At 34.3% G+C, this 19,593-nt stretch overlaps 1 protein-coding gene across 1 annotated transcript in view; it reads left to right on the forward strand.

Moving 5' to 3' along the window:
- The window catches only part of LOC120542235 (coiled-coil domain-containing protein R3HCC1L-like), a 54,100-nt gene that overhangs the window by 6,356 nt on the left and 28,151 nt on the right, over nucleotides 1–19,593 (forward strand). Inside the window, exons 2-3 of the mRNA XM_039774545.1 lie at nucleotides 11,769–12,722; nucleotides 19,361–19,542. Coding sequence (XP_039630479.1) covers nucleotides 11,790–12,722; nucleotides 19,361–19,542 — 1,115 coding nt within the window. The 5' untranslated portion in view covers nucleotides 11,769–11,789. The remainder of the gene's footprint in view (nucleotides 1–11,768; nucleotides 12,723–19,360; nucleotides 19,543–19,593) is intronic.

A 19,593-nucleotide genomic window follows, 5' to 3' on the forward strand; every position in this document is an offset into this window, starting at 1 on the left:
TTTTTTTTTACTTTTCATGATGGGAGCCTCACCTGCCTTGCTCGACCGCACTTCCCTGATGCACACAGTGATTAAAATTTCCACTGTATTTACAGTATTTAACACCATAAACCACCTCCAGGCTGCATATGTTACATCATAACCATTCTTAGGCTGGCTGTGTTAATCTGCAGATTATAATCTATACTAATAAAAGGCAAAGCCCTCACTGACTCACTCACTCACTCACTGACTCATCACTAATTCTCCAACTTCCCGTGTAGGTAGAAAGCTGAAATTTGGCAGGCTCATTCCTTACAGCTTACTTACAAAAGCTGGGCAGGTTTCATTTCGAAATTCTACGCGTAATGGTCATAACTGGAAGTTATTTTTCTCCATATACTGTAATGGAGTTGAGCTCGATGGCCGTGGGGGGTGGAGTTTTGTGTGACATCATCACGTCTCCCATGTAATCACGTGAACTGTCAACGCAGTACATAGAAAACAAGGAAGAGCTCCAAAAAGCTCTGAAGAAAACATGCATTATACAATTGAGAAGGCAGCGAAACAATAAGAAGCGAGCGACTGACACATACAACCATATTCATGAGTGCAGCTACTTCAGAAACAAAGCACGGTGTAAACCTAAAGTTTAAATTAAGTTCATAGACAGGCTGCTGCTGGCGTTTGTCATGCCCACGGCTAATGCGGGATACAAGTTTAATGAGAGGACACAGGATATAAACGAGAGTTTTGATCACTTTGTAACTAAGTTAAAATTGCTGTTGAAGGGCTGTGCTTATGTAAATCCCGAGAGACTGTCTTTGTGGGGGGATTGACAGTTAAGGCGGATGGGGGAGTCACGTCATCATCTCCCCTCCCATTCACCTCATTTCGCTGTGAGCTGAGCTCCGCAGCTAACGCAGTCTTGCGGAACCAACTTTGTGGCACTGCCACCAAATACTCACAGAAAAATCCACAAGTTAATACACACGCTGTCTCTAGAGTTTCTCCACACTCTGAATCCTCCAGGCACTACTTACAAAAGGTTACATTGACAATCATGTTACGTTATTTTTAAAATGTTTCCTTTTCTTAGCACAAGCACAGCTGAGAAGCTTCGATGCATGTGCTCCATAACGCGTTAAAAAATAAAGCATTTAATCACACTTTGCATTCCAAGCAAAGGGGAACTTCTCTCAATGCATGATTTCCTGGTACACCGATTACATTGATCAACGCTTCCCGATTCATTTTACCCTCCCACCCCCTTGGTTTGAGAATGAAAAAATATGAGGTTAATGCAGAAAAGCAGATCACCAATTGAAGCTTTATGAATAATGGATACTTTATTCTCCATCAATAATTGTTTTTGTAAAGCCATACTCGGTTTAATCCCCCTTCCATTTTATAATTTTTCCGCGACTAGCCATGATTAAATGAACGGTAAAAAAGTAAGAGCGAAGCGAGGTGACTTATTCAGGCAGGCAGGCAGGCGACAGCTCAATAGCTCGAATTTGGATATAAGTAGGTTCTATTTCGTCGGCAGAAATATCTTTGGTAGGAATTGAAGTTGAATTTTGTCTTTAAATTTCTATAGTAAAGAAAAATGTATGCAATGATGACTAAATTTAACTTACATTCCTACTAAACATATTTCTGTCGACTAAATAAAAATTACTTATATTTAAAATTTAAATAGAACTTGAACAGATACAATAGTTCATAATACCCACTCAGCACTAAGTGCACGTAAGAGCAGGAGCCATTCGTTTTAACAAGCAACGTATTGCACTTACATGAAATAGCCTGCCCATTTAATTATTTAGGAATGGATAGATTAAAAACATTATTTGTACAAAATGTTAATTTATTTTTCTTCCTCGATGGATTCTGGCACCCCCAGCAACAGCTGCTTGCACCCCAAAGTATATATATATATATATATATATATATAGATAGATATATTTAGATATATATAGATAGCTAGATAGATAGATATAACAACATTTATTTATATAGCACATTTTTATACAAAAAAAATGTAGCTCAAAGTGCTTTACAAAATGAAGAATAGAAAAATAGAAGACACAATAAAAAATAAAAATAAGTCAACATTACTTAACATAGAATAACTAAGGTCCGATGGCCAGGGTGGACAGAAAAAACAAAAAAACAAAAAACTCCAGAGGCTTGAGAAAAAAAATAAAATCTGTAGGGATTCCAGACCAAGAGACCGCCCAGTCCCCTCTGGGCAATCTACCAAACATAAATCAAACAGTCCTCTTTGTATTTAAGGTTCTCATGGAAGGACTTGATGATGATGGTCTTCTGGCTTTCAGTCCTTCAATGTTGGAGCATCATGATGCTTTGAGTAGGTAGTGGTGGCGCAGGCCGCCACCACAAAGAAACCGGAAAAAGAAACAGAAGAGAGAGTTGGGGTCAGTACGGATTTTGGAGCCACTATGAATAGTTATTATGATGAATTGAACATACAGAGTATCAGTATTAAGTTAAAGTGAAGTTAGGAGAAAGCCATGTTAAAGTAATGTGTTTTCAGCAGTTTTTTAATGTGCTCTACTGTATTAGCCTGGCGAATTCCTATTGGCAGGCTATTCCAGATTTTAGGTGCATAACAGCAGAAGGCCGCCTCACCACTTCTTTTAAGTTTAGCTTTTGGAATTCTAAGGAGACACTCATTTGAGGATCTAAGGTTACGATTTGGAATATAGGGTGTCAGACATTCCGATATAGAAGATGGAGCGAGATTATTTAAGGCTTTATAAACCATAAGCAGTATTTTAAAGTCAATCCTGAATGACACAGGTAACCAGTCTAAATCTAGATATAGATTTACATATACATATATAGATAGATAGATATATACATATAGATGGATATATAGATATAGATAGATAGATATACAGTATATAGATATAGATAGATATATAGATATAGATAGATATATAGATAGATATATACAGATATATATATATATACAGTATATATATATATATATATATACACATATATATGTATGTATGTATGTGTGTGTGTCTATGTATGTAGACATGTATGTGTATATATATATATATATATATATATATATATATATATATATACAGTGGTGTGAAAACTATTTGCCCCTTCCTGATTTCTTATTCTTTTGTATGTTTGTCACACAAAATGTTTCTGATCATCAAACACATTTAACCATTAGTCAAACATAACACAAGTAAACACAAAATGCAGTTTTTAAATGATGGTTTTTATAATTTAGGGAGAAAAAAAAATCCAAACCTACATGACCCTGTATGAAAAAGTAATTGCCCCCTGAACCTAATAACTGGTTGGGCCACCCTTAGCAGCAATAACTGCAATCAAGCATTTGCGATAACTTGCAATGAGTCTTTTACAGCGCTCTGGAGGAATTTTGGCCCACTCATCTTTGCAGAATTGTTGTAATTCAGCTTTATTTGAGGGTTTTCTAGCATGAACCGCCTTTTTAAGGTCATGCCATAGCATCTCAATTGGATTCAGGTCAGGACTTTGACTAGGCCACTCCAAAGTCTTCATTTTGCTTTTCTTCAGCCATTCAGTGGTGGATTTGCTGGTGTGTTTTGCGTCATTGTCCTGTTGCAACACCCAAGATCGCTTCAGCTTGAGTTGACGAACAGATGGCCGGACATTCTCCTTCAGGATTTTTTGGTAGACAGTAGAATTCATGGTTCCATCTATCACAGCAAGCCTTCCAGGTCCTGAAGCAGCAAAACAACCCCAGACCATCACACTACCACCACCATCTTTTACTGTTGGTATGATGTTCTTTTTCTGAAATGCTGTGTTCCTTTTATGCCAGATGTAACGAGACATTTGCCTTCCAAAAAGTTCAACTTTTGTCTCATCAGTCCACAAGGTATTTTCCCAAAAGTCTTGGCAATCATTGAGATGTTTCTTAGCAAAATTGAGACGAGCCCTAATGGTCTTTTTACTTAACAGTGGTTTGCGTCTTGGAAATCTGCCATGCAGGCCGTTTTTGCCCAGTCTCTTTCTTATGGTGGAGTCGTGAACACTGACCTTAATTGAGGCAAGTGAGGCCTGCACTTCTTTAGACGTTGTCCTGGGGTCTTTTGTGACCTCTCAGATGAGTCGTCTCTGCGCTCTTGGGGTCATTTTGGTCGGCCGGCCACTCCTGGGAAGGTTTACCACTGTTCCATGTTTTTGCCATTTGTGGATAATGGCTCTCACTGTGGTTCGCTGGAGTCCCAAAGTTTTAGAAATGGCTTTATAACCTTTACCAGACTGATAGATCTCAATTACTTCTGTTCTCATTTGTTCCTGAATTTCTTTGGATCTTGGCATGATGTCTAGCTTTTGAGGTGCTTTTGGTCTACTTCTCTGTGTCAGGCAGCTCCTATTGAAGTGATTTCTTGATTGAAACAGGTGTGGCAGTAATCAGGAAATTGAACTCAGGTGTGATACACCACAGTTATGTGATTTTTTAACAAGGGGGCAATTACTTTTTCACACAGGGCCATGTAGTTTTGGATTTTTTTCTCCCTAAATAATAAAAACTATCATTTAAAAACTGCATTTTGTGTTTACTTGTGTTATATTTGACTAATGGTTAAATGTGTTTGATGATCAGAAACATTTTGTGTGACAAACATGCAAAAGAATAAGAAATTAGGAAGGGGGCAAATAATTTTTCACACCACTGTATGCCAGCAACACTCATGACAATGACAAAAAATTACATTGTCAATCATGTTACGTTATTATTAAAATGTTTACTTTTCTTTTTCATTACTTCTTTAACACACTACTTCTCCGCTGCGAAGCATAGGTATTTTGCTAGTAGTTTATATGCATATAATAGTAATTTATCAGCAAAGCACCACAATGATCTGCTATCCATTATGGTTTATTGCTGCTAATAATTTTAACTCATCCATAACCCACAACTAATAATCATCCAAGAAATGAAAGTTTTTATTTAAGGAGTTGGAATCTACCATCTATAGAAGCTCTCCACACATCTATTTGAGCCATTTTTGTAAGTGCAGGATATTGTAAAATGCTAGTAAATATGTATTGTATGTACTCTATTAAAACATGTAGCTACATTCTATTCTCCCAGTTATTTTTGAATATTACTCATTGGTACAAAATGTTAATTAACAAAAATGTAATATGTCTCATTCACTTCTTCATTTTATTCAATGAGACAAGTAGTTGTATTTTATAGTACATTGATATAGTTTTTACTTTGAATGGCACTACAGAAAATAAACACCAGTTTATGTCTGACTAAAATATGTACCGTAATTGCACATTTCAGTGATCATGTAAAACATTTGCTTTCTATAGAATAAATTAATTTTATGAAATATAAAAAGATTTTGCAGTCTCACATCTTCAAAGACTTGGCATAGGTTTCAGCCTGGAATGTGTGAAGTTAATCTATTTGGATTTCTTGCCCAATTTAAAGATTTGTTTATTAGTTAAGTAATTGTTTAAAATAGTTCCAGTATGAATAAATGTGGTTGTGCACTTGGATAAGACTCTTTTTGTTTGGTATCCAAAATGTGTCTGCTTCCTGCTATTTGCCTAATGCAACACTATAGTTGAAAAAGTAGCTTCTGAAAATAATTGGATAGATAATCCACAAGTCAGATATTCATGTGCATTGCAATACATATAACATACACAATACATACAGAATAATACAGAAATACATATATAATATACATAATAAATATAATATTATTTCCTTTGACTTATTCTTGCAATGTTATTGGTCACAGCTATGAAGTGATGACCGTATTATTTAACAAGAAATGAGCTCATGAATGTACCTTTCAGTCTTATTTCAGTTATTAATTTGGACATTTTAGTTTAATTATTGAACATCTCAGAAAAAAATATAAGATTTATAATAATAGTTGACCTATAAATTTAAAATCCATTCCATTTTTAATTTAATTCAGGGTGTCAGAGAGCAGATGTCTACCTTGACAGCACTATGCATAAGACAGCAAATAACCCTGGGTAGGATGCTAATCCCCACATATCAATTTAACACCAGATTAATTCAGGAAAGGTTTTGAAAGTGATTTCAGTCTAAATGTCTTGTAGATTTCTTTTATTTTATTATTGTTTTTTTTTTCTTTTTATAAAGTGGATAGTTATTCAACATACTGTGAAAGCTGCTATATACAAAGGTTTATTTATGAAAATTGGAAGCAGTATTCTAAAGTGAAGAAAGATTTATGAAATTTAAAGATTGTATCTGGCACTGTATCTTTATTCCATTGCCCTTACCCTAATGATGGGTTATGTAGAATCCCCAATAAATTAGGGATCTTTCAGATTCTTTAAAGGAAGACATTACAACATCCTCTTGGTCCAAGATTTTATTTGCAAAGCACTTTGTGAGTTAGGAATACAGAGTCTTCAAGCACTGTCCTGTCTGACTTGAAATACCTATTTCAAAACATTACATTTAAAGACAAACAATTTGAGTATATAAACAGGTTGTTATCTACATTTGTGCATCGAACAGCTACAGTGATATAGCTGTCATATTCCTGAAGTTGTGAAAGAGACGTTGGCCTATCAAAGGGTTGATACATCCTACTTAAACAGATTCCTTAAATCAATGAGATTATATTACTGCTTTATGGAAAAGGCAAAAGACTATAAACAGGTTGTTTCTAGCAAAATACTTTTCTTATCTTTGTTTTACAGTACATCAAACAGTTGCATTATATTATTATTACAGTTATGAGAAATACATAGCCTTTTCTAACATTAAAAAACATTTTATGAAAGAGGTTGTGATTCTAGCTAATACTGTATACATCAAGCATGCTAGTGCACACCAGTATACCCTTTTAAAAGCAGTGTTAACTTAACCTTAAACACTTTTACCATACAATCTATAAAATTAGTATCATGTCCATTGTCTGTAGTTTTCAAATGAGAGATATTATTTTCTTAATTTTCTTAATTTATACATACTGACATAGGTGAAATGGAGAGGGGTTTGTGGCAATCTTGGTGCAATGCTAAAGAAAAGTTCTGAAGGTAAAAATTAGGGCTCTTTTGTTTCTTTTTCATTTCTTGCTTCTGTAATCAATTCAATATCATATCACTTTAGTGCTCAGTAAGTTATCTTTGAATGGCACTAAAACCAAAATAAGTCTCTAGTACATCAGTATTTAACTTGCCAGTCTGCCTGATAGCTTACAGTGCTGACTGCCCTAATATAATGGCAAAATTATATGAAATAGAAATGTAATGATTATCCCTACCCATGTTAAAGTTTGCAGTATCTTTTCTAATTTATGTAAAGAACGCAATATAACTAGCTAGGTAATAGACGGTGTCAGTTTTTAACATGATAACAGCTATGGAGATCTTTTTTAGCATACTAGGAGCAAATATTTAGATAAAGCAGCTTTTTCCAACCATTTTTCTGTGGTGGAACGTTTCTGTAACCCAAAAAATCCCAAGTCACACCACGATTATACCGACCACAAAAGCATTAAATCTCTTAGACTTATTAAACTGTCTGATGGGACGAGACGGGGGAAGAAAAAAAGCAGCTTTAGAGATTGCCGTTTGCAGACACAACACTTGTATAGAGTATAATTTTCAATTGTTGATGGCGATGAACAAAAGAGGATAATATTTGCGGAGTTTTAACACGTTTTAATGTATGCCAATTTAGGAGATGCTTTTTCTTTGTCTGTATATCAAATTCTATGCCAATTTGATAAGTAATACATTAACCTCATATTCCTATTGCCTTCTTTTCAACTTGCCTTTTAGAAAGACATTCAAATTCAGGTTGTACTTGCTCAGGTAGTATTTTGTTAAAAGTTCATGTTTAAGGTCATTGTTTAAATTTAACTTATGCCATTATTTTTTTCAATTCCTTTGTGTTGATTCTACATTAATTTTGTGATTCAGTGTGTATTTAGTTAATGATTTATGTAGTAATTTTATAATTACATGTTTTAATATTAGATGCGATTAATCGTGATGCGATTAATTAGTTAATTTTTTAATCCATTCCCACCCCAAAATACATTTTATATATATATATATATATTTAACAGTAGCTTTATTGCCAGCTTTAGCTCTATTTTTGTTGCCTCATGTATACAGTCTTACTCATTTTATTAATTTGTTCACAGTTTGTGTTAAAGACTATGCCTTGGCTTTTTAATGTGCATCTTTTTTCTCCAGCCCTCTGGAGTTTTTTTTTTTTTTTGTTTGTTTTTTCGGTCCTTCCTGGCCATCGGACCTTACTTTATTCTTTGTTAGTTAGTATTGCCTAATTTTATTTTTATATTCTTTCTTTTTTCTTTCTTTATCTTGTAAAACACTTCGAGCTAAATCATTTATATGAAAATGTGCTATATAAATAAATGTTTGTTATTGTAGAGAACAGTGTTATCACTTGACATTTTCAGATAATGGGCCACCCGTCCAAACACTGTCTGCATTTGTTCAGTTTTGCATGTATATTAATAAAGAGGTCAGTAAGTTGAAATATTCAGTAACGTCGACATCTAGTAATAATAGTGGTATATATAATTTTTTTAGGTATCACTAAAGATTTTGTTGTGATTGTCAGTGAAAACACTGATATGTATTTAAACAGAGCTGGCACACAAGTTAACATTTTCAAAGTTGTGTGACATGCTGGTGAAATCGGAGCATTTAATAAAAATGCAAATAATATGTTTCTTATGGTCATAATATTAAAGCAGCATGATATAATAACACATGCTGTATCAAGTTGGTCATCCTAGAAGTGTTTGATATACTCTGTTTTCACTTTTCTTTGCAGATGTTACTAACTACAAAGATTTCATTGTTAGGCACTTCATAATAGTGTGAAGTCAGTCAATTTTTAAATGAGTGAAATTAAGTATTTTGCTTTTAGAATTAAGCAAGTATCCTGAAGTGGTTCTCATTCTCATTAGGCCTGAGTAAGAGTGGGTAAGATTGAGCCTTGTTAAAATTTAAAAAATGTTTTTTCATCATATGGTAAAACCCTTTCAGAATATTGTTTTGTTAGATAGTTTTTGCTTAGTAAGATAACATCCTCATGTACTTAGCTTGAATTTATTTATTTTTTTTTTATAAAATTATTGACTAATAATTAGATAATCTGTTGATTATATATTAAGAATGAAAGTTGTAATACCATGGTGATTTGATTAGTACATCTATAGAAATTATGGTTGCTGAAGTCAGATCCTGTTAATGCATAGTTGCTTTTAGTATTTCTTCAGGCATTTGTATGCTGTATGGATTTACTGATTTACAACAGTTAAGTTAAAGTGATAACTTCTTATTTGAAAGAGTCTGCATATTTGCTGTTAATAATTGTTCACACTGAAAAAATAAATCTTGCATAAGAAGCATAACTCATATTCCTGGTTGATTTTAGAAAGAATATTGGCTGATATAAATGAGTTGAATTTATGTTTCTTCATATCATCTGTTATTTTGAGCAAAGAAATTAACTTCTCATCGATTCAGGTCTGTCGGAAAGGAAGACTTTTGTTGGGGGAGTGTTTGCTAAGAGCAAGGTGATTCATCTTTCTTGTTTCCTGAGCCTCTCCAGCACTGACAGTACATGAATCTACAGCTAGTGTTATTGATAAGGTATCTTAAGAGGGCTGATAGTTTAAAACAATGAACTTTTAAAATGATCTGAAATATCAGTTGTTATTTTTGTATTGCCATTTGGCTTTTTTAATATACTAAATGTAGAGAGAAAATATGCAGGGATGAAAGTGCAATCAATGTTTACAGTTGCTTCTAAATGCTGAATTATTTTGTTTTTGAAAATATGCACTTAGTCATTAAGGAAGTGTTTTGCTAGATAACATCTATAGAGTTAAAATCTAATATGCCTTTCCAGATATTACCTGACTTTGCCGCCACCTTCGGAATAACTATAATAGTGACTTGTTTTTATTTTATATGCTTCTGTGCTAGCATGTATTACACGGAGAGCTGCAATGGCAGGAAGAATTTGTAGTTTTAAACAATCAGTAAAAATATCTGAAGTTTTTGGCATTTCTTTTTCCCACTCACCCTTAAATCTGTGTATTGTTTCTGTTGCTTTTGTTTAACTCCTCACTTCCAAAATTGGGAAGCTTGTGGTTGATAGAGCTAAGCTGCAGAAATACATTTTTGTTTAATTTCAGTATTATTGATCGAAGTGTGGTTTATTGCTTTGTGACATCCATAATCGCAACAACAAGTTGACAAGGAAAATAAATAAAAGTGAAGACAGGGGCAGATAGGTAATGGGGGGAGTCGGGGGATTGAGCTGAGTTCTCATCTCTTTAGTAATTACTCCTGTTTTCTAATCTAATTGATTTTGCTACCTGCTGTAAATCTACAAGCATTTAAATTCCAAAAAATGGGAAAATGGAAGATGTCCTAAACAAGTACCTTTTCTCTGCAACTAATGAATTATTTATCTTTATATTTATGGTCTTTTCTTCAAATTCACTAAAACTTTGTTACTTTTGATATATTTAGGTTGTAAATGTATTTCTGTTTGGAATGCAATGTAAAATGTAATGCTGCATGATTTATTAATATCACAGTACAACACTGCTTTTTTGGCATTGTATGGTTTTTAACTTGTTGATCAAGAAGAATATTAATTCCTTATATATTTAGTTTGAAAAAAATGTTTAGTTTGAATTTGGCTATCTTTAAAAGTGTGAACTAATTATGCAAGAATTACTTGATTCAGATATATACAATAAGTCCTATTTTTACAGCAGTCCATCTACCACCGATGTACCATCTTTTCTTATGCTATGTTCAGTAGCTTACACTTTGAAAAATGTACACATATGAGTCATGCTCTTTTTATGTATAAAGCTGTGTATATATTTACAGAACACCATTCCTAGAGCACCATAATCAATCAACAATTCAGTCTTTGAGTATAGAGTCATTCTGACATAATTCCACTCCCAGAATGGGGTAAAGGAAACCATGTATATCAAAAAATGATTTGTTGAATTTATAAAATGCACAGTTGATGTTTACTTGAAGGAAAAACACAAAATTTGAAAAAATAGCAAAGTATCAAAACTTGCTCTCCTCTGGTCTTCCTAAGCAGGAATTAATCACCCTTTACTTCCTGCTCTTGTCTCTCTCATAATACTTCTTGAAGAAACTTAGAGATGAGGCCCCAGATAATTGCTTCCAGAGTCAAAGTCACCTCTTTTGAACTAGAGTCACAGCAAGCATTCATGCTCTGGTGAAGCTGGTCTATTTTCCAGAACCTTCCTGGCATAGGAAGGATATTTGCTAAGCTGTCTGAGGAAATTTCCACATTTCCCTTCCTGTATACTAGACTTTCTCTTTATTGCATTGGTTCCTCTTGAGGTTTCCAGGCACCTCACATAAAAGTGTCTATGACCTGCTATCAGTCCCTCCGTCTTCATACTCTGGAATGGTGAGGCTTGGTGCTCTTTCTAAAGTTTCTTTCATAACATTACTCTGCTTATTGCCATTCTGATGGATCATTGCATTGGCAGCCTTTTGCCAGCTGGGCACTTTTTTTTACAGCTAACCTCTTAAAAGGCATTTATGAAGCTAGTCTGCAATATAGAGTAATTAAAAGCACCAGAAGATAACATGGTAGGTTGCAGAATATTGTATGGTTTGTTACAGTTTGAAAATAGAAAAAGAAAGTTTTTTATTGTGGAATTTATTAATTTTTTACTGTTTTTCAGAATTTTCCTTCTTTGATAACAATGAATCAAGAGGCAGAAAAGAAAAGGATACGTTCCAGAAAACCTGACATGGCTTTGTATGTCCCCAGAGGCCGTCGAGTCAATGATGCGCAAGAAGAGGATGAGGGCGAATCAGAGAAGGATCCTGCCAAAGTACAACCTTCTGCCAGAGATGAGCCCTCTTCACAAGCTCATAATATTCCTAGCAAAAGCTCATGCAGAGTTTCAAAGGTTCAAAAGGCACATAAATTTAGGGAGAAAAGGGGAGGAAAGAGCAAGGAAAAATGTTTGAAGGAAATTTTGCATGAAGATGAAATTCATAGTAAAAAGGAAAATATGAAAAGCGATAAAATTGCACAGTGTGCAGTTGAGAATGACAGTAATGGCAAGAAGGATGCAGTTCAGAATTTTACCAAAGAAGAAAAACAGAGTTGTAAAAACTCAGAAAATCTTGAGAAAACAAAGGAACATTTTTTTAAAAATGGTGATGTTGCTTTGGCTGAAAGGAGAGATTTACAACTCCCAGATCAAAGCTACTCCTTAAATAAAAATGGTTGGGAACAGACTTATAGCCCTCATGATTTTGGGGCAGAAGGACACACTGAAGCCAAATATGATGATTTGTCAAAAGATAACTTGAATCATCTCACTGAAGAATCCACTGTAAAGGTATTTCCAGAGGAAAGTGTCCCTAGATTGTCCCCAGATCTTGAATCAAGAAATCCAGACACTTCATTAGTGGAGTCTAAAGTTGAGGATTCACAGAATTTGGAACAAAGTTGCAATCATGAAAACTGTGTTGTTGAAACACTATTACCACTTGACCTCAAAATCCGAGAAGAAGGGTCAGATATTTTAGTAACAGTTGGAAAAGAAGAGCATAATGACCAAGAGAGCTGGGACTCCATGTTTAATGATGATGGTGACTGCCTTGATCCTCATTTGTTGGATGAGGTAATTGTAATTATGAAAGATGTAGAAAATGTATTTACTAAATTATCACCAGTGATAAGCCAGTGATTTTGCATATTTATATTCATTTATGATACTGTTTAAATTAAATATATTTTGTTTGTTTTAAAATTGAACAATTACGGTATTAGTTTAAAAAGTTTAAATGATTTGATTGCTCTGAATAGATGACTTTTAGTTACCGTTCCTCTGTGTTAGAAGTTTGAGAATGTGTCACTTAAAAAAAAAATTGTAATATAGACAGGTTGCTGTTTTGTAAATTTCTGTTCTAAGGGTGTCTTCCTGTTACCAGTAATAGAAATTTCAAACACACCTTTCATTACCAACTTATTGCAAAACACAGTACATTAAAAGAAGTTCTTAAAACTTAATGCAATAAAAAAAGTTGTTTTCTCTTTCTTTGAGAAATGTAGCACAAGTAACAGCAGTTAGTTGGAAAAATAATTAGATTTATCTGCGAGCAAACAAAATTAATTAATGTAATATTAAAAAAATTGGTAGCTTTAAATTGGAATTCATTAATAATTTGTATAATAATTCATAGATTAAACAGAATAGTATAGCACATTGAAAAAAGTTCAGAAGTTGGGGCTTATGAATAAATACAAAATATTTGAGAAAAGAAAGGCAGGAGGATTGTCAGTCCTCAAAATGGTAGTGTTAATTCCTAATGACACTTAATAACCTCCTTAGATGCAATACAGTTTGTCTGACTGGAGGCTAGACTGATCAAAATCTTGTTTTCATTTAGAGAAACTTAAGTTGTATTTGACACTTATTCAACTGCTAAGTATTCAACAGGCTGGTAAGAATGATTAATCACAATAAATGGTACGGTTGATGTAAAAAAATGGTGTTAGGCTCAAAACAGGAACCTATTTTGAAATAAAAACATTGCATTTCTTTTTTTTTTTTGTATAACTACCAATTTGTACATCAGGGGAGTCCAACTCCCATTCTGGACCAACAGTTGGCTATAGGTTTCCCTTCCTGCCACTTTCTTAATCAGTGACAACTTTCTCCTACTAATTAACATTTGCCTTGCTGTTTAATTGACTCAGATCCCTTAATTGTTTTTTTTTTCCTTAATTGGCATCAAACAATCCTGAGAAACCAAGTTTGGTAACACATGACTGTGTCCATCGTACAGTATTTGAATATGAAGAAAAGTAAGGGTCTCAGTAATGTTGATCTGCTGATCTGTCACCAAAACATTCTGATGGTGCCTTTTAGGAGAAAATTAACAGGTTTGTAATTGTCTGGTGTGGCAGAATAAAAGGACCAACAAACCATGGAGTTAAATGATGGGCTTAACTAACAACAAGAATCCATTACTAATTAAGAAACTGGATGGACTTTGAAGCCCCAATGTAGCTGGTCATCTTTTGGCTCATTGTACATATCATTTTTATTTGGCTGCCACTTAAGGAAAAAAGAAGCAGTTTAGAGGACTTATTGTTAAACGATATGGCAATTAAAATGAAAAGCAAAGAAGTCAAGTGACAGCATAAGTTGGTCACTGATTAAGAAAGTTGCAGGAAGGAAAATCTGCAGCTGCTGTAGCCCAGCAGGATAGGAGTTGGGCACCCCTGTAGACAAACAGATAGATAGATATAGATATTCATAGTATGTTCAAGAATTTGTTTTACATTTTAAATTATCTTTGACTCATTGTTGCAGAGCAAAATGTGTTTTGTAAGCACCAGTGTAATTTTAATGAAAACACCTGGCTTACTGTGAAATTCTTTCAGAATTTTTGCCAAACATTGTATAATCCTTTCTCATAATTTTGAATGTTTTCTTTCCAAATTGTTCTTTGCAACATGCAAAGCCACTTTTCTTGAACTCCTCCCCATATAGCTGAAAAACCAACTAAAAGGTATGCCGCATTGTACTTTCTTTATTAGATCTTTAACAGATTTTTGTGCTGCTGCATAAATGCACCCTTAAATTATGTCTCTTTGACTTTAATTAAGAAACCATTCTCTGTGGAGTTTGTTATAATTTTTACAATTGGTTGGTATACAGTTATTTTTTTATTTGAAAATCTAATTCATAAATGCCATTAACACTTCATTTTAAAAAATCTAAGCTATTACTTACTACATGTCTGAACAATGGCGGAACAAAATAAATCATAAATCATTATACTTCTGTCTCCTGACTTCCCCCTTCCAGAGAATTTTTCTTAGGTATTAAATGATTCCTAATCACAGTGTTCCTATAGGTACAGTGGTGTGAAAAACTATTTGCCCCCTTCCTGATTTCTTATTCTTTTGCATGTTTGTCACACAAAATGTTTCTGATCATCAAACACATTTAACCATTAGTCAAATATAACACAAGTAAACACAAAATGCAGTTTTTAAATGATGGTTTTTATTATTTAGGGAGAAAAAAAATCCAAACCTACATGACCCTGTGTGAAAAAGTAATTGCCCCTTGTTAAAAATAACCTAACTGTGGTGTATCACACCTGAGTTCAATTTCGTAGCCACCCCCAGGCCTGATTACTGCCACACCTGTTTCAATCAAGAAATCACTTAAATAGGAGCTGCCTGACACAGAGAAGTAGACCAAAAGCACCTCAAAAGCTAGACATCATGCCAAGATCCAAACAAATTCAGGAACAAATGAGAACAGAAGTAATTGAGATCTATCAGTCTGGTAAAGGTTTATAAAGCCATTTCTAAAGCTTTGGGACTCCAGCGAACCACAGTGAGAGCCATTATCCACAAATGGCAAAAACATGGAACAGTGGTGAACCTTCCCATGAGTAGCCGGCCGACCAAAATTACCCCAAGAGCGCAGAGACGACTCATCCGAGAGGTCACAAAAGACCACAGGACAATGTCTAAAGAACTGCAGGCCTCACTCGCCTCAATTAAGGTCAGTGTTCACGACTCCACCATAAGAAAGAGACTGGGCAAAAACGGCCTGCATGGCAGATTTCCAAGACGCAAACCACTGTTAAGCAAAAGAACATTAGGGCTTGTCTCAATTTTGCTAAGAAACATCTCAATGATTGCCAAGACTTTTGGGAAAATACCTTGTGGACTGATGAGACAAAAGTTGAACTTTTTGGAAGGCAAATGTCACGTTACATCTGGCGTAAAAGGAACACAGCATTTCAGAAAAGAACATCATACCAACAGTAAAATATAGTGGTGGTAGTGTGATGGTCTGGGGTTGTTTTGCTACTTCAGGACCTGGAAGGCTTGCTGTGATAGATGGAACCATGAATTCTACTGTCTACCAAAAAATCCTGAAGGAGAATGTCCAGCCATCTGTTCATCAACTCAAGCTGAAGCGATCTTGGGTGCTGCAACAGGACAATGACCCAAAACACACCAGCAAATCCACCTCTGAATGGCTGAAGAAAAACAAAATGAAGACTTTGGAGTGGCCTAGTCAAAGTCCTGACCTGAATCCAATTGAGATGCTATGGCATGACCTTAAAGAGGCGGTTCATGCTAGAAAACCCTCAAATAAAGCTGAATTACAACAATTCTGCAAAGATGAGTGGGCCAAAATTCCTCCAGAGCGCTGTAAAAGACTCATTGCAAGTTATCGCAAACGCTTGATTGCAGTTATTGCTGCTAAGGGTGGCCCAACCAGTTATTAGGTTCAGGGGGCAATTACTTTTTCACACAGGGCCATGTAGGTTTGGATTTTTTTATCTCCCTAAATAATAAAAACCATCATTTAAAAACTGCATTTTGTGTTTACTTGTGCTATATTTGACTAATGGTTAAATGTGTTTGATGATCAGAAACATTTTGTGTGACAAACATGCAAAAGAATAAGAAATCAGGAAGGGGGCAAATAGTTTTTCACACCACTGTACATCTTGAAAGAATGTTGACTGAAAACCTAGTATCACACTGTTAAGAAAAAAAAACAGGATTTGTGTAATATGTGGTTTAGTGTTTAAACCAGGATTGATTTCAAAATGTAATAAGTACAATAAGCTGCAATTTTAAAGACACAGTACTCTATACAGGTAATGTTTTTGCCCTCCTTTGTTCCGAAGATTTCTTTAGGGATAAATAAAAAAAACCTTCTCAGTTATTGAATCGGTTTTGATGCCTTCTCTATTAAATGTGAAAAAATCATTTAAATTTAAGTTGTATAATAATGTTGTATTGTAAGTTGTTAAATTATATGTTGTATAATAATCTTTATGATAAGTTGTATGCTAATGTTTATGTTGCATTTTTATTTTATTTTATTTATTAAACGTAAGGATTCCTTTAAAAAGTAGTTCTGCCATAATGTTCAGGTATTATTAAATCCTTATGTGTAACTTTCTTAGTACATTGTAGCATATAATTGAATCTCAGACTCAACCTGTTTCATTCATTGATCTTTATTGCAAATACAGTGATCCCTCCTCGATCGCGGGGGTTGCATTCCAGAACCTCCTGCGAAAGGTGAAAATCCGCGAAGTAAAAACCACATGTTCATATGGTTATTTTTATATATTTTAAGCCCTTATAAACTCTCCCACACTCTTATAAACAATTTCCCGCACAGTTATACTGCATAAACCCTTTGTATTCTCTTAGATATTAGGTAAGATTCATTGAAATTATGTATGTAAACACACTGTTTATATACAGTAAAACCTAATTATTATTTTAAAGATATCGAGCATCTCCGGTATCACATATGTTACAGCCATTACGATAGACAGGCCACCAGCAATAAATATGTACAATGGCAGAAAAATTTTATACAGTAAAATGTGTGTACAGTAACACTAAATGCACGTACATGTACTAAGTACTGTACGTAGAAAATTAATTATGGTTACTCACCAACAATGACTTGTCCGATAATGATGAGTTTAATTTTACTGCACAACAAAGGAGAGCGTTACAGCTCTTTTAAAGGAGCCTCTTCAGGTGACTGTGTAGCACCGCTGTTGTTCTTCTCCTCCAGTCTTCAATCCAAATGCCTAAAGCAGATTCCATCCGGACTACCGCCTTATTACATCCACTTACAACTCATTTTGCGTCCTGGTTAAAGGACACTGTGTCCATAGATCTTATATTCTTTTCCTCCTTTTTAAATAAAAAGAATTGTGGACTCATTGATGCCGTAATGGTGTCCTACAAAGCTGTTCCCTTCCTTCAGCATATCCAAAACTTTTACCTTTTTGGCAATCGTTAGCATCTTCTGTTGGCACTTGGGCACGGCCCCGAAGCAGTAGCAGGAGCAGATCGTTTTGGAGCCATAATGAAGGGCTTGACTATGCACAAAGATAAACACAAAAGAGCACAAAAGTTAACTTTTTACACGGCGAAACATGTTGATGCTGAATGAGCGAGATGAGACTTCCTGGTTAACGCAGTGAAATCGAATTCGCCGCTCCGTCGCTGAGCCAGTCAGCACACAGGAACTTAACTCCGTGCTCTGATTGGGTCGCTTCTCAGCCATCCACCAATAGTGTCCCTTGTATGAAATCAACTGGGCAAATCAACTGAGGAAGCATTTACCGGAAGTAAAAAGACCCATTGTTCGCAGAAACCCGCGAAGCAGCGAAAAATCCACGTTGTATATTTAGATTTGCTTACATATAAAATCCGCGATAGAGTAAAGCCGTAAAAGTCGAAGCGCGATATAGCGGGGGATTACTGTAGCTCAGTCCAGAACACTTACTGCTTAAAACTTAAATTAGGATATTTGACTTTAAATATGTTTATAGCATATTACTGCATCCAAAGTTATTCTTAAATACCGAAAAGACAGTTATTTTTTGGTAATGGAAGGTTTTAGAAATTTGAACTTTAGTCATATTTGTGTTTTTATCCATTATACACAGACAGGTAGTTGTAGTGCAGTATAAGTACAGTGGTTTTGAAATTAAATTCAAGATTGCCGAACCTTTTTACTGTTTTTCAGTAGGAACAGGTTTGGATACAGTAAACATGCCTCCTTTCAGCACTGACATTTTTCACTGGAAGGAATTTTATTAGACCAGTAAGTACAGATAAGTACAGGATGTTTCCCCATTCACTTTAAATTCAATTTTATTTAGTCAGTTGAATGTATACAGTTGCTAAATACACACTTTTTTGATACTGACCATGAGTGAATCCACAAATTTATACTACCTGTTTTTTAAGATGTACTTTTAAATATGCTATATTAAACTAAATTTTCTTTATCCAGAGTTGCAAATAAAATTTAGGAACTGTAAAGCTGTCTGCTGAATGTGCTCATTGTGAACTTTTGAAATGTAGGAATGTTAAAATAGCATTAACTACAGCAAACTGAACGTTCTGACTTATGCTTCATTATATACTATTTACAGCTATATTTAAATTTATGTTTGTAAGTGTAAAACAATTGGTTTTATTTTACATCAAACAAAAATGCATTACTTTAGTAAAAGCTTTCATATTGCTGTTTTGAAAGTACAGAATAAATATAAAACTCTTTCTGCTATAGAACTGTAATTGTTTTTGCTCAATTGTTGGATCATTAAATTATAAAATTAAATATTAAAAATATGTTGATGGAGGATTTTCTAATTTTTTTTTAAATTTCTATAATTATTTGGTATCATTATTAATTTATTGTTTATTTGTATTACTTCAATTTCTGTCTCTCAGGTTATTAAACAAGAGAAGAAATCAAAGAAGTCTATTCAAGATCCTCAGTATGATTACTATAATTACTCAGCAGAACCTGATTTGGAGCTCAGAGAAGATGAGTTGTCTCACATTATTGAAATATATGATTTTCCCACAGAATTTAAAACTGAGGATCTTCTACGGGCCTTTAACAGTTTCCAGTATGTATCTTTCTCTTTGTGTCACAAGCATAAAACCCTAGGTATGCTAAC

This window comes from Polypterus senegalus, chromosome 1, assembly GCF_016835505.1.
Source record: "Polypterus senegalus isolate Bchr_013 chromosome 1, ASM1683550v1, whole genome shotgun sequence".
Classification (NCBI taxonomy): Eukaryota; Metazoa; Chordata; class Cladistia; order Polypteriformes; family Polypteridae; genus Polypterus; species Polypterus senegalus.